The sequence below is a fragment of the Alosa pseudoharengus genome, unplaced genomic scaffold, assembly GCF_046254945.1.
Source record: "Alosa pseudoharengus isolate Yale_2024_CS ecotype anadromous, Long Island Sound unplaced genomic scaffold, YU_APseudo_1.1 YU_APseudo_1.1_scf_3, whole genome shotgun sequence".
Classification (NCBI taxonomy): domain Eukaryota; kingdom Metazoa; phylum Chordata; class Actinopteri; order Clupeiformes; family Clupeidae; genus Alosa; species Alosa pseudoharengus.
The window spans coordinates 38,536,235-38,553,399 of NW_027468718.1; the positions used below are offsets into that span (position 1 = coordinate 38,536,235).

The 17,165-nt window shown below is 39.2% G+C and overlaps 1 protein-coding gene across 11 annotated transcripts in view; it reads right to left on the reverse strand.

Annotated features, from left to right (window-relative positions):
- Positions 1-17,165, reverse strand: part of mycbp2 (MYC binding protein 2) — a 339,346-nt gene that overhangs the window by 141,937 nt on the left and 180,244 nt on the right. For all 11 annotated transcript variants that reach the window (XM_076264226.1, XM_076264236.1, XM_076264232.1 and 8 more), the window contains 2 exons: positions 10,893-10,990; positions 10,508-10,624 (listed from right to left, as the gene is read on the reverse strand). In XM_076264226.1, coding sequence (XP_076120341.1) covers positions 10,508-10,624; positions 10,893-10,990 — 215 coding nt within the window. The remainder of the gene's footprint in view (positions 1-10,507; positions 10,625-10,892; positions 10,991-17,165) is intronic.

Below are 17,165 nucleotides of genomic sequence, written 5' to 3' on the forward strand. Positions count from 1 at the left end.
TATTTTTTAAATTATGCATGATTTACTTCTTTTATAAAATTCATAGGCTGATGCCTGGCAGCAACAATTGTGTTTAAATGTAGGTTAACCTGGGGCTGCGTGCTACTAGCTTGAGAGCAATGTGTTGGAGACTCATGGTGTAGGACAATGACTTCGTTGGCAACAATATTAAACCAACCAACAATATAAATGATTAAGAAGAGCTATTTTATGAGTTAAATTGAAACAAAATTATACTGGCTTTTATTTGTCCGAATCTGAGGCCCAGCTATAAATAGAATCCCGGCAGTAATTTGAGGATTTAAGTATGCACGTGTGTTTCACGACTTGTGCATTTCAGAGCGCTCTCTCAAGGCTGTAGACGATAATGTCTCATGTAGGGTTCATGTCAGTTAATATAAATTAACATTTAAAAACATGTTCAATTATATAATTTTTTTCATATATAAGTCGCACCTGATTATAAGTCGCAGGACCAGCCAAACTATGAAAAAAAGTGCGACTTATAGTCCGGAAAATACGGTAGTTTTTTTTTGCCGAAACAAGCTCACAGCCGAACGAGTCATAGCACTGAAGGGAGAGGCAACTGGCATGTGATCTCCCCACGGGCCAATTAATGTACAAGTTTTCTCCTGTGCCTACGATATTTAATCCAGTGTTGCAAAATGCTATTCGTTTTAACAAATTTTTATGATAGTATGAAGTACTTAATTGCTTTATACTCAATACTTGACCAATGGCTATTGCATCTGTCTATTGAAAGTGTGGCATGTGATCTACTGTGTAGGCTTCTAAAATAAAATAAACAGATTGCTAATGGCCTACAAGCTGATCTGGGGTGCGTTTCCCGTACAACTACGGAGGTTAGCTTTTTACTAACAGGATGCATCGTTCAACTAACCAACATGTAAGTTACGACTGTTTCCCAAAACTGTCGTACTTACATAGTACTGTAAGTTTGGACCATGATAGTTTCCAAACTTCAGTAGTCTGGACTAAGGTGGTTAATGACGTTTAGTAGCACGTGAACGGGCACCTGCACATACTTCTGTGGCGCATTCCGTTAAGGCCGGCAGATGACAGCCGCCGTTGCACAGCAGTTACCAGTCCCCTGTCCAAGAGTTCGAATCTGGGTTAAAATTTTGACAACAATATTGACATCGTTGTTTACCTAAGTTTATCTTTTGTGCAGATCATACTATCAAAATCAGAATCAGCCTTCTTGGCTTGGTTTGCGTAAACTAACAAGGACCCCCCCCCCCCCCCCCTCCATGAAAATCAAAGGCTACATATTCTCAGCTGAATCGTCAAAAAGTGCGCACCACCTTATTATTATCTGCAGGTGTGTGACTTTTACTTACGTGCACATGGCTGCAAATTGACTTTTAATTTATGTATTTTCTGCCTTGGGCATTTTAAAATATGGATGTTTGGTGGTTAGAAGTGTAAATATAAATTAGAAACCTAAATATATTCATAATTATTAATTTGCAAACAAATAACTGGCGTCAGTGACGTCTTTGACATGAAGATCCCTGGAACTATGCTTCTACTAGCATTCTACACAGGTCGAGAGGTGTAGTTGTAACTACACAACTTTATGATAGTGGTTGTGAACGTTCGTTGCTACTATGGTTTTGGGAAACACTAACATAGTGTAACGATGCATTGGACTATCTAAGTTCCAAATATGAATGTAATTCTGCGGCATAAAGCAGATGTATTTGTTTATTGTACAGAAAAATAAAAATGACATGTCAAGCAGTCAATTGACTACATTGCAGTCAAGAAGTAGGGCAAATTAATTTACAAAACCAAAACGTGGGTCATAGTTGTCTAAGCCTCTATAGCGTAGCCTGTTAAAAACGTCGCAGAAGCCTAGGCTACAGATTAATTCTGAACAGTTATTTCTCTACTGGCTCAATTATCACACCACTGTTTTGATTTGCGTAGTTGCGTTATCCCAACACTGACAATAGACAGCAAATTTCGATTTCCGTTACCACCGTGTAGTCAAGCCTTAAGCCATACCCAAGTAGCCTAAATCGAGGTAAATCGAGCTTTTTCAGAAGGGGCGGCAGGCAGAGCGATGTACAGTGGCAGAGCGACGCACAGTGGCTGAAAGTGGTACTAAAGCTTCACGCAGCTTCACGCCTCGTAATGCGCGACTGAAGTGGCCATTTGAAAGCGATGCCCACTGTAAATGAAAACGATTCATAAACTGTCGCTAGCCACTCACTCCCAATTCACAGACGTCAGGTTCACTTAAAGGAGCCACACATAGGGCTAGGCTACTGTTATTTTGTTGACTGCTGTACCATTGATGACTATTATGAGTTCTGTCCATCATTGGTGGTAGGAAAATTACTGCAATTAAATGATGCTTATTAAATGCTGTCCCCAAATCACTTTTCACAATTTTTTTTCAAGAGCAATATTATTGGCTATCGTATCGGTATCGGCCACAACAAACCAATAAATATCGGTTATCATTATCGGTCCTAAAATTCCATATCGGTCCATCTCTACTTAACCTAAGTGAAAGTGTTCTTAAATTAAGTCAAAATCATCTTTCGAGAGAGCGCTAGGTAAGTCTGTTCATACTAAAAACAATACCAAATAGAGTTTTTGATCTTAATATAACTAATAACACTATTTTTTTGCAATATACGCCGGTACGCACTCTTTGCTCTCTTAATGCCGCCATTCCATCTTTAAAGAAAAATCAGCCCGTCATAAGCCTGTCAAAGAGCATTTGTCTTCCATGCACCTTTGGAGCGACCTTCCATTATATGATAGGGAATCAAGCTTGCCAGGTCTCTCGCTACGGGCATGAGTAAGTGCAGTGCCAAGTTTGACGTTGTTTGGATAAGAAATGCAGAAGATATTGATAGTAGGGGATATGGCGATAATAGATCAAAGTGGGCGATATGGACAAAAAATAATATTTCAATATTTTTTTGTGATTTTGACGATAACGATAATTAGGCGTGTTGTCTTCCCAAGCTTTCTTTAAAGAGTAGGTGGCATAGTTCACTTGTTCAGAAAAACACTTTGACAAAATCTGAAATCAAGTGTTTTGAATCCGGTGGGCCAAGCAAAAGACTATAAACCCTGCTTTCCTCAGGGAGGGATTCAAAATTAGGCAGGTTTTGGCGAACATAGTTCCTAACTTGTAGGTATCTAAAGAAGTGTGTTGATGGTAGTGTTGCACAGTGTATCGATACTAAAAAGGTATCGCGATGCCTTCACGCAAAAAACGATGCGATTTCAGACGTTTTTAGAATCGATACTTTATTAAAATAATAACGTTCTGTGTCTGTGTGAACTGCTGCTCTCAATGCTCCTTGCACGCATCTAGGCAAATGGGCGTGTCAAGCAGGCAGCTCTGAGTGAGTGAGTGCGCAGCCAACGTCAACATAGTTCTTTGCCGACAGTTCTAGGCCTTGAGGATAAAACAAAAGGTGCAGTGAAATCTGCAGCTATTTCGGATACATCGCGAATAGTGAAGGCAAGCCATCAGGTACACAAAGTAATTTAAAAGCAGTAGGCTACGCATGGAGTTTGAAGAGTTCAAAGAACGACAGGTTAACGAATATGCTATAGAGAACACGACTACATGGTTAGTGCCAAGTTCTTTTCTTATGTTTTAGTCTAGCGAAAACGAGTATGGTTATCTGGGATAAAGCGGGATAAATTCCTTCATCCATGAATTTTGACGAGACATAACGAGCTGTAATCATTTTGATGAGACATAACGAGCTGTAATCATAGGGTGCTAACGTGATGAAAGCGCAATGTTCACGTCAGAATAACATTACCATAACTTGTAAACGATCTATTTCATGTTCGGTCAGTAGCCTACTACTGGTAATATTTGTCATAGCATGTAGACTGCAATTTGTTCAATAATTATTGTCCAGATGTAGGATAGGCTACCCAAATGCGCTAATTAAAGCCCACAGCATAATACCACCAAAGCGTGTTGAGTCCTAATAATAGCGGCTTATACATGGTAGCAAATCATGTTATCAAAGGAATAGACGTAATGTAGGAATGCACACAGATATATTGCAACAGGTAATGGTGTAGGCCTATCTGACGAAGACCTGAGTGGTTGGAACGTCGTACTTGTACACTGGGCGCAAAGAAGACTATCCTCACATTTTCCCCTTTGCAACTGTCAAAGAAATCCCATGAACACGGGAAGGCCTAGGGTAGCCTAGGCTATACTGTACATCAGATGGCCTAAAGATTAGGCCCCTCTGCATAGCATGCAGTAATTTTAACACTGACCTTGATCTAGCCTAGTTTGGCTATTTAAAGCTACTTTATTGCCAAAACACAACACAATGTAAATGAACTATAACAAACAATAAAGGACTTAATCACACAATATAGGCCTACTATTTTACTGACTATAAAAAAAAAAAATTATGTAGGAAGTTTAGAACCCAGAATTGACCTACAAAAGTGCACCAAATTTAACACAAATGACTCAATACACTTGGAGGAGGTATGAGTCCTTTCTTCTCCAGATATCTTAGGATTTCGCCGTAGTATCGTTTTAGTATCGAGCATCGTGATATTTATGGCAGGTATCGTATCGAAGTCATAATTTTGGTTTAGTTGATGGAAGGGAAAACTTGTCTTTTAGCTGAGTAAATGAGGCAAAATGTTTGTCAATGTACAAATCTTTTAAAACTACTATGCCTTTTAGTCTTGTGACACACTGGAGCATAGATACATTCATTTGCTGCCATATTTTCAAACAATTAAGAATTATTCACTTTTGTCTTTACAGGCAGTCCAGGTGTTGAGAAAAGAAGAGCTGGAAGTGAATTGTCTTTGACATCTTTCTTTTCAATGGCCACCCACACAGGGGTGTTTGTTGAAATTTCTAAGGGCTTCTCTCACTTCTGTTGCATACACCTCCTGGATGTAGAGAATGTATGGGGTTTCAATGTGTGATTTTGAGTGTTCCCCCCCTCCCCCATAAGTAATTTAAATAATTGATAATGTCAATTTGCAAATCGTTAAAACAACAACCACAATATTATCGCAGACAATATCTCCCACCCCTACAAGCTACCCCTCCATTGACGCACTGGACCTTCACTAGGCATGTTCAAACAACACCTTAAAACACATTTGTTCTCTGAGGCCTTTGGCCGCTGACCTACCCTGGAAATTGGAGTTCTCGCGAGAGCACAATTTGAATTTGCTCAGCGAGTCAGTCTGGCAATCAGAAATGATGCTCATTACCCATGCCCTTGGAGCTGAGCTGCACCAATCACATCGGTGTATCAGATATAGGCGGGCCAGAGGCGAGCTAAACAGATGACGATAGTGTTGCAGCATTGAAGTCCGGAATCAGTCAGTAAACATTGGTCGTAGTGTTATCCAACTGTGTGCAGTGATATTTTCAAATACGGCTACGGGTTTTCTACAGGAATAGCATGTTTGAACGGACACTGAACTAGTCTCTGTAAACAGTGATCATTGGGGTCCAAGCAGTTTTGAAATGTGTAACTTACTGCGACTCATTTGGTCATGAATTTCAAGAAAATTGATGTGCATCCAAAGACAGCATGTTAAATTTGATAAACTTTCACAAGATTGGCACAACTATGTCTTGAACAGATAGCCTTTCATTTAAACATAAGTGTTAGAATTCCAAATAACACCACTACACCCTTACTACCTTTGTAATGCCTGGTTGTTTGATGAGACAACTTTATTTCTTGATTATAAAACGTTTGTTTTCTTTTTATGTTGGTCAGGGATTCCATGTTTCATTGACTCAATTGTGCTTAGCAGTGTGAAAAAGTAGCCCCTCCTGACCCTTCCCACAACATTTCAACTGACTATGTTTCTTCTACGCGAACAAATACGGAAACACGCTTATAAGCACACCCACACTAGCTTCTAACAATTTCAACCACACACAGTACCGGCAACCATGACTTGATGGTCTGTGGGCTATGAGCTATGTGCTTGCTGTTAAAATAATATTGCAGACATTTTATCATGGATATATAATGTTATTATTGATGGTCAAATGTATGTTGATTTATTGTTTCCATGTATGTATTGTCATGTGTGATTGTGCATGTGCTGGAAATGACAGGGTTGTGCATATCCTGTCATTTTGGTATCTACCAATTAACGCTACATTGGCCAGCTTTATTTAAAGGGAGGCTTTTTTTGCCTTCAGTAGGAGTTTGGATGAGTCTGGAGGAGTTTAGAAGAGGCTTGGAGAAGCATTTTTGGGGGCCAAGCAGCGAAGCTGCGAGGACCTCATTGTGTTTCTACGTTTTCCTATTATTATTATTATATGCAATGGAAGTCAATGGCAGCCCATAGAACCGTCTGGTAAAAAGTTGGGAAATTTGGCACACTAATTGGGGATGGTCCCATGATTCATGTCAACTCGAACCCTCTAGCACCACCAACAGGCCAAAGTTGGAAGTGTGTTCACTCACGTAACTTTTGACCCGTAGGTCCGATTTTCAAAAGTCAGGTATCGTTGGAATCCTTGGACCAAGCCGAGTTCAACGCACCCTATGACGTCATTTTCCGCCATGATGGATTTTCCGCCATTTTGGATTTCATCAAAAACACTTAAAATGTATCACATACTTTCTCTGATTCCCACCAAATTTTACACAGATCATCTTCAGACCAAGCCTCACAAATGTTATCACTTTTCGTCTTCGGAAGTATTACCGTTCGCCCATAACAGCCAATCAAAATTTGCGGCGAAGCCGCCAAACAGGAAGTGAGCTCATATCTCAGCAACCCTTGCAGTCATCAAATCCAAACTTGGTATATGGACTCATGACCCCATCAGGAGGACGCTCTAGAAATTTGGTGACCTTTGACCTCTAGGGGGCGCTGTAAATCAGTAACATGCCTTTTGGACTGTAGCTGCTGTTGTGCCTAGAATTACAATGTACTAGTGGTGTCTGGTAATACTTCCACAGATCCTTATGTCGACAGATGGCAATTCATGACATCAACATAATTGATTTGGCCGCCATATTGGATTTAATCAAAACTACTATCAAATTTCCCTAGGTCACAAATTTCATCGGATCCTCACCAAAATTGGCACAGACCATCTTCAGACCATGCCTTACCAGTGCTTTGATTTCCATAACAATTGACGGAAGCGTTTGCCCGTAGCAGCCAATCGAAATTTGTGGCGAAGCCGCCAAACAGGAAGTGAGCTCATATCTCCGCAACCATTTCATGCATCATAACCAAACTTAGTACGTAGACTCAAGACTCCATCAGGAGGATGTTCAAAGACTTTAGTGACCTTTGACCTCTAGGGGGCGCTGCAATTAGGAACAATGTTTTTTGGCCTGTAGCTGCTGTTGTGTTTGGAATTAAAATGTACTAGTGGGGTCTGTTAATACAGTCGGAGGTCCTTAGGCTGACCCAAGCAAAACTGTGATGTCATCCTAATTGATTCGGCTGCCATATTGGATTTAATAAAAAACACCTAAAAGTTTTCACAGGTCACAAAGTTTGTCCGATTGACATCAAACTGACACACATAATCTTCAGTCAAAGGCCTCAAAAAAGTTATCCCTTTTTGTCTTCAAACCTAAAACCGTTCGCCCGTAACAGCCAATCAGAATTGGCGGCGAAGCCACCAAACAGGAAGTGAAGGGATATCTCAGTAATACTTTCACGTATCAAAACCAAACTTGTTACATGGGCTCAGAACCCAATTAGGAGGAACACGAAATTAGCTCATATCTCAGCAACGCCTTTATCTATCAAAACCAAACTTGGTACATGGACTCGGGACCCGATCCTGAGGACACACAATACATTTGGTATACTTTGACCACTAGGGGCGCTATAATTAGGAAGACTTTTACGTATCGACACCAAACTTGATACGTTGATTCGTAAACACATCCTAAGGACCCACAATAAATTTGGTGACATTTGACCACTAGGGGCTCTATGATTAGCAACACTTTCACCTATCGCAACCAAACTTGGTATGTGGACTTGGGAATAGATCCTGAGGATGCACAATTAATTTGGTGTGCTTTCACCACTAGGGGTGCTATAATTATCAACACTTTCACCGATTTAAACCAAACTTGGTATGTCCAGTCCAGTCCAATCCAATCCCAACTCCTGCTTATCTGCTTGGCCCCCTCATTGCTGCTTGCAGCTATAATTGATATGTCAGCTTGTTTGAGTATTTCATTGAGAATTTTACTATTGAATAGAAAACCTGTTGTTTTTTTTCTTTTTTCTGAGTTTTTTGTTTGCTATTTGTCAGGTCACTCTTTTATTACGCACTGTAAATAAATCTGCACTACTTTTCACCACAATCACTGCTTGCTGTGTCATTCACCATATCACCACCTCACAGAGTCCTTGCCACTACATCCTGTGTGAAGGTGGGCTGCTGTGCATTTTTCACAAGCAGTGCCACAAATGAACTGGTTAGTGACAAAAGAACCAGGCAATGTATCAGTGACAGTTTAAACTGCAACAGCTGAAAGGCAAACCAGCAATTTCTGGACACCAGTGTCTGACAACCCACAGTTTAATTGAGAAAGTTACAAAGCAGAAATATATTTGTTGAGGGATTTTATATTGAAAACATGTAAATGAGTAACATTTGAAAGAAATAATGAAAAAATTCAAGAACTATTGGGACTGTCCCATTATTAATGTAGGTGTACAGGGCTGATAGACAGGAAATGATCTGTGCCTGAAATTATCAAATACATTCAAAGACAATACAGAGAATAGCCTTTCTTGACATCGTACATGGCCAAGCTCAAGCCTGAACTCTATCAGGCCTGGGTGTCGAAGCGTTGTTAAAACCACAGATCCCAATATAGAACCATTAAACTTCTAAACTAGATGTACCGCAGAGCGTTACAAAATATTACCGCCGCCCAGTCCAGCACATTTTTTCCACAAAAAGAAATCACGCTGAAAGGCCTATATGATTCTAACTGTCTCACTAAATTGCATTATCCACACTTCTCACTGGTATCTGCTAGACAACAAGTACCAAAACATGATTAGTTCATAGATTTCACATGTAAAATTCATTTTATACAACCCCTCCTCCATCTTGCCTGTTCATAATTCTGAGAAATTCTTGATTGTTTGTGTTATGTTTATGTTATGTGTGTGGGTGTGTGTGTGTGTGTGTGTGTGCTTGTGTGTGTGCCTGCGTATGTGCCTGTGCATGCAAGCGTACATATGTCTACTGTGTGAGTATGTGTCATACGTATGATTACTGTGAATGTATGTGTGTGTGTGTGTGTGTGTGTGTGTGTATCTGTTTGTGCACATGTGTGCACATGAAATGGGTTAACATGACACCTGGAGGCAAACATACGGAAAAAAATGGTCATCCTAGGCCCTACAGATCTCAAGATATTCACAGAGAACTGTGTCTGCCCTACCCTCCTTTCAGGGGGTCCAGTCCAGCGGGGGGGGGCTACAGATCAAAACGAAAAATGACGGTTCCATGCTATCCATGTGGGGTTACATGCCCACCAAGTTTTGTGTACCCCAGTCTTTAAGTGTCCCGGGAATCCTTGTTGGTGTACGTCACTAAATGTACACATAAATTATTTTATTGTAAGGCCCCCCATGAACGAAAGTACACAAAACTTGGCATGCATTCGGAGGGTGTCATAATGATCCTACACTTTTAATTTCGTGCAGTTTTGACCTTGTCAGCCAGAGATATTGTGATGAAAACACCTAATTTTTTGCTTTTTAATTTTTAACTAGGTGGCGCTATACATGAAATAAGTGGTAATGGGATGGGTTGACATGCCCCCTTAAGACCAACATACATAAACAAAGGTGGACCTCCTAGGCCCTACGGTTCTCGAGATATTCACAGAGAACTGTCTCCGGCCACCTACAGGCCAGTTGGTGTATAGTAACATAAATTAATTTATTGTGTGGCCCCCCATGAACGGAATTCCACAAAACTTGGCGTGCATACAGAGGGTGTCAAAATGATCCTACACTTCCAATTTCGTGGCATTTTGACTATGTTAGGTCACAGATACCTTCAATTATAACACCTCATTTTTACTTTTTTGTGTTTAACTAGGTGGCGCTATACATGAAATGAGTGGTTATGGAATGGGTTGACATGGCCCCTTGAGATCAACATACAAAAAAAATGGTCCTCCTAAACCCTACGGTTTTCGAGATATTCACAGAAAATTGTGTCTGCCCTACCCTCCTTTGGGGGGGTCCAGTCCAGCGGGGGGGCTACAGATCAAAACGAAAAACGATGGTTCCATGCTATACATGTGGGGTTACATGCCCACCAAGTTTCGTGTCAAAAAAAAAAAAAAATAAATAAAAATCTGACTAAACCTATATGACCGCCGCTTCGCTGAATTTTATTCAAAAATATGTATGGAATATGTCAAGTAAAAATAGTAGTACTGCTCAAAGTTTACCATCTCCTCAACCTGGTGCTCTTTACCTCATCAATGAAAGTGATGGTGCCATTGACATGGACTAGGCCTATCTGCTCACTCTGCAGAGACGGGTGGCTACGCACACGCAGGCCTGAACTGTCCTTAGCTACAAATTTGCGGACCTGAAAGAATCAAAGAAAGGCAACAGATGAGACAGACTACTCAGACAAAAAAGCAGAATAAACTAGCACTGACCAACACTAACAGGGTGTAATTTGAGCTGCTCTAAAATTCTGGTCAAACCATGAATTTATTAACCATATAACTTGTGTGTCCCATGCAAAAACAGCTCATCTAATAACATCTAACCAAGTGTTATTAATCTTATATCAAGATAAAAAAAAATCTAGTTGGTATTGTTTTTGCAAATGACAACACTTGGATGATAACCTTGCTTGGTTGAGGCTCTAGTTTTGGTTTCACCATCTGTATCCCTGGAGGAATCATGCCTTTGGGTGGGTCCTTCACTTCTACTTCAAGCCCTGCATCTAAAGAAGCAGATAAGACAATGACAACTGAGAAAGAGAATTCTGAGAGTCAGGGATTCTGAACATTCTGAAGTAGAAATTATTTAAGCAATCAGCCTTGAGAGGCCGCAGGTTACACTGATTATAGAACAGCTAACGCATCGTGCCTAAAACACCCCTTAGCTGCTTAGCTGTTATATAATCAGTGTAACCTATGGACTCGAGTGGCTTATTGCTTTTCTAAAATGGTTACCACATATATTACATACGATTTCATAAAATAAAGGCACAGCAACGTGAAATGTAACGATTTATTCATAGATAATCATTCTTCTGCCAAGAAATATATTTCCTCTATCAGAATGGTTGCCAAGCAACATAGACACAGGAACTCTTGTATCAAGTTGTGGTAGTGCAGTAATTTAGGATGAAATGTGATCAATGTGTGGGGTTCAGTGATGGGCAGTAACGCGTTACTGTAATCCAATTACTTTTTTCAAATAACGAGTAAAGTAAGGGATTACAATTGCAAAAACAGTAATTAGATTACTTTACTTTCCTGCAAGCATCCTGCGTTACTGCGTTACTAAACCGTGATTTTGCCATAGACAGTAAAAGAATTTGGGATTTTGCCATATGGATTTTGTGAGACTAACTAGTGACAATGATGTAGGCTATAGCTGCGTGATATAGATGTAAACAACAGACACACGTGTGCAAGACATGGAGTGCGGGAGAGAGCGCGAACATGGAGCATTTAATTCATTGCAGTTCAGACATTACGAAAAAAACATTAACGCTGTACACTCTTCATGGGAAGAAACATGTTGTCTACAGCGAAAAATTCCACCTCAAATCTGACCAAGCACCTAGCAAGCCGGCACAGAAATGTGAAACTCATTGAGACACCCCCAGATCCCGACATGAAGGCTGCAGCAACAGGTGAAAATAGAGGACGTCGCGGGTTCCCTGTAGCCTACTGGCCCGTTATAACAGGAGCCAGGGCATTATAATATTCTGGCTGCATTCACTGTGATTTGGAAAATGGGCAAAAATATAATGTGGTCTTTGTCTTTTTGTAATGGGGCTGGTGAGTGTTGAAGTCTTCAATAATTCGTTTCCCTTAAACCAGCGTTTCTCTACTGGTTCGCGGAGACATGCCAGGTGGGGCGCGAAAAACAGGAGGTTTTTTTAATTTATTTTTTTATCTGTAGCCTAGGCCCAGGTAGCACCCAATGCGCAATGGCGTATGTGTTATTCATAGGGAAGCGCTCGTGTCAAGGCAGCGTGAGCGCATGTTTGAATCTGCAAGCACGTTCACTAATGAACATTTCTTGAAGCTGGCCTATCTTTGCGATATATTTGGAAAGCTCAATGAGTTAAATATCCAGTTACAAGGCAAAGACAAGCACCTACCTCACCTAGCAGATAAGATTACTGCATTCACCAAAAAGCTTGAGGTATGGGACAGGCGCCTCGATCGCAACAGTATGCCTTTGAGAATCTGAGTGAAATCGCTGAAACGTCTGCTTCGGGAGCCACTCTTGTGATCCCATGTATTAAACAGTAGGCCTACATCACATCCCTGCAAAGTTTATTTCAAAAATATTTCCCAACCAGCAGTGCTCAGTATGACTGGATTATGGATCCATTTAATGCAGCATGTTGGTATTTCATTGAATATATTGTACAATGCTGTAAAATATTGGCTTATGCTTCCTAATATGTTGCTGGAAAACAGAAATATGTGTGTTTAATTTACAATGGCACATTATGTATTTATTTATTATTATATCTGCAGCACCAGCTGATTTTAACTCTGCTGAAGAGGATATATTTAGAACTTGTCATTATTTCAATACATTTGACAATTTTAAGCTTGACCTACCACTTTCTTAGAGCAATGAGGGACAGGTGGGGCTCGAAAAGGCCCCCTTGATCAAAGTGGGGAATGAAAGAAAAAGTTTGAGAACCACTGCCTTAAACTAAGCATTTACATGAAGCACAGTAGCCTATGGCAATTGAAACACATTCCACTCAGATAGGTGCTACCAGGCTCATATAGGCTATCACTTTTAATTGCAAACAGAAAATGTCTAGCTAGCTGTTTATACCAACTTAATATCATGACCATTGCTAATATAGTGCCAAATGTGGAGTTTGTGGACTAGCCATAGGCTTATATTTGAATGGAGCTGATCATTATGAGAGTTGTATAGATGCTCTTAAAGTGACAGTGCACCATTTATAAATGAGTTAAACTGCATCAAATTAGTAGTATTTCTTAAGAAATATTTTAAACTAACAGTTCTGCTTTGGGCACCAAAATAGCCAGCAGCGGCACTGCACACACACAGTTCAAACACATACTCTTCTTGACATTAGAACAGCCTAAATGTGGCATGCAACATCATTTTCTGTTTTGGTAAATGCATTACTCCTCTCTGCACTGCAACTGTTAAAAGATGTAAATGTTAATAGAGACTTTGGTTTTAATATTTTTTTTGCTGTATTTTATTTACATCTATTCGAATGAAGGAGTATAGGCCTACACACCAAAAAGTTAAGATTGAAACTAATAAAACCAAGTTTAAAAAAAGCGTATTCAGGTTGTGTATAGCTAGTGTGTTTTTGTAAAGTAACTAAGTAAAGTAAATAGTAAAGTAACTAATTACTTTTGAAAATAAGTAATCAGTAAAGTAACTAGATTACTTTCTTGGATAAGTAATCAGTAATCAGTAACTAATTACTTTTTCCAAGTAACTTGACCAACACTGGTGGGGTTGTGCCGGATTATACAACGGTATCGAACACGATCCAGCCAATCATAATCAAGGACCGGAACTATCTGTATTAGCGCCAAGCAATAAGACTCAAGTCTTATTTTAAGACGTCTCAAGATCTCAAGCCAAATTTGCTTGTTTTCTTACAACAGAGTATTAGGAGTATTAGATCAGTGTCTATTAGAGACCGACCGATCGATCGGCCAGCCGATTTAATCGGCCGATTTTTGCTATGTTTTAATCAATCGGCATCAGCCGATTTTCTTATTTGGCCGCGCCGATTTTAAGTCAGGCACATCTGCAGGCAGCTACTTGGAACACAGCGCAAGGTTTTAAAAGAGACGGTCTATTTAGAACTAAGAAAATCTTTGGTTTCAAGAAGGAGCAAGACTGTCTACAGGTAAGGCATCAATTTTTACATTCCAGTGTCCCAAAGTCGTATATTTTCTCTTATGATTTCTCTTACGGTTGTAATCTGTGATCATCATTTACCGAAAGCAAAGAGTATAGAAGTAACAAGAGGCGAAACTCTGTTGCAGTTTTGACAACAATCGCTAGTTGGCGCTGCTGTCGCGCTTTCGCCATTTTGGACTGATCATGCCACTATGGCCGTTGACTTCAATCAGAACATGCCAACGTAAACCAGCAAGATTGGTCACTATATTGTGCTCAATTTCGAACCACTAGTTCACTTTTAAACACTACAGGTCATATGTATGAGAAAAAAAATATTTGAATATCACACCGCTCAAATTAAACGGCAATAATATTATGTAGGGCTACATACAATACATGGGCTACAGATCTACAACAAGTTGGACAGAAAGACTTTACAATGGAGTTTTAATCTACAACATATAGTGTATATATAGAACATATGTTATTTATCATTTATCATCATTTTTATATAATAGCCTACATAATACTTCTACTATATACATAAATATATATATAGTGTATAGAACATATGTTATTTATCATATGTTGATTTTTTTAATGTTCAATTTTCAATAAATCGTGTGAAGTTTACAAGTGTTGTGCCTCCTCTTACTAGTATGATTTTTAGCATGCCAATTAAGGATAATACGATAGCATATCGGCCCTAAAAATCGGCCCAAAAAATCGGCAGGTCACATCGGCCATTGGCTGACTCCGACCACTAAAAATCGGTATCGCCATTGGCTTTAGAAAAACCCAAATCGGTCAGTCTCTAGTGTCTATACACTGCAAAAACTGCTTATCTGATCAAATCTAACCAAGTGTTATTAATCTTATACCAAGATCAATAAATCTAGTTGGTCTTGTTTTCAGTACAAAGAGACTTACCTAGCATTTTCTCTTAAAATCATTTGACTTAATTTAAGAACAGTTTGACTTCTTTTAAGACGTCTCATCCTATTAAACAAGCAAATTTGTCTGCCAGTGTGTTAAGTAAATTTGTCCTAAAAACAAACAAATTTGTCTGCCAGTGCATTGAGTAAATTTGTCTTAATAAGACTCCTTAAAATAAGTCAAAGTCAAATCTTTTGAGAGAGTGCTAGCTAAATCAGTAAGTAAAAACAATACACAATGGATTGTTTGATCTTAATATAATATTAATAACATTGATTAAATTTGTCTTGATAAGACTCCTTAAAATAAGTCAAAGTCTTCTTAAGTGCTAGATAAGGCTTTACATACTAAAAACAATACCAAATAGATTTTTTCATCTTAATATAAGATTAACTAGAAAATGCAATTCCAGGGAATTACCATTGCATGTAAATGCAAAAAAGCTGCTGTGTACACTGCAAAAAATGAAATCTAACCAAGTGTTGATAATCTTATGCCAGCAGCCAGACCAATGGATACCTTGTCTTAGCTGAATTACTGAAGCTAAGCAGGTGTGGGCCTGGTTAGTACTTGGATGGGAGACCTCCTTGGAAAACTAGGTTGCTGCTGGAAGTGGTGTTGGTGGGTGGCCAGTGCCCCAGTGCTGTGACGGGGACACTGCACTGTAGGAGATGCTGTCCTTCGGATGAGACGTTAAACCGAGGTCCTGACTCACTGTGGTCATTAAAAGATCCCATGGCACTTATCGTAAAGAGTAGGGGGTTCCCCCGGTGTCCTGGCTAAATTCCCAATCTGGCCCCCTAATCATCCCCCACTGTAATTGGCTCATTCACTCCCTCACTCTCCACCTCAAGCTGGTGAGCGTTCTGGTGCATAATGGCTGCCGTGCATCACCCAGGTGGGTGCTACACATTGGTGGTGGTTACTAGTGAGGTCCCCCCATCCATGTGTTGTAAAGCGACCTTGGGTACCATGAAAGGCGCTATATAAGTCCAAGGTATTAATAATTAATTAATTATATTAAGATCAACAAATCTATTTGGTATTGTTTTTAGTATGAAAAGACTTACCTAGTGCTCTCTCGAAAGATCATTTTGACTTAATTTAAGAAGACTTTGACTTATTTTAAGGAGTCTTATCGAGACAAATTTGCTCAACGCACTGGCAGACAAATTTGCTTGTTTTTAGGACAAATTTGCTTAACGCACTGGCAGACAAATTTGCTTGTTTTCAGGATGAGATGTCTTAATTTAAGAAAAGTTTGACTTATTTTAAGTCAAATAAGTTCATTAGAAAGTGCTAGGTAAGTGTCTTTATACTAAAAACAATACCAACTATTTTTTTTATCTTGATATAAGATTAATAACACTTGGTTAGATTTTGTTAGATAAGCAGTTTTTGCAGTGTATACACTGAGAGGGCGCTAGGTAAGTCTTTTCATACTAAAAACAATACCAAATAGATTTTTTGATCTTAATATAAGATCAATAAAACTTGGTTAGAATTCATTTTTTGCAGTGTAACATTAAATTACTTACAGTATGATTATTCAGATTACATAGACATGTCCAGTATTCTTGAAAAACACTTACTTGATTAGATGTTAGCTTAGAGTATGACAGTCAGTAAAAATAAATTGTTAATTTAATATTGATCAATATTCTTTGTTTTAATACAGCAGAATGATACTCAGAATACACTAATGAACACTTAACAACCAATGTAAGCTTGAAGTCAAAAAAATCACAGTTGTGTGTGTGTATATATATACAGAACTTGATAATGCCAATCATATTATCCTAAGACAGATCTATTTATCAGTGGTAATTCTGAAATGGCAGCAAGAGCTAGAGGTCTCAGTTAATTGTAATAAATAGGTCACTTTTGATGGTGATATAGACTGAAGAACAAGATTCAGCCCTTCAGATGATCAGTTTTAGACAGAACTTAGGTTAGAATCTTAATTTTCACACAGCACAGCTCAGGTCTAAAAACAGAGGTCTAACAGCACAGCTAAGTTTCACAGATGTCACAGCACAGGTATGATTCAAATGTATGCATGCTTCATATAGTTGTCGGCA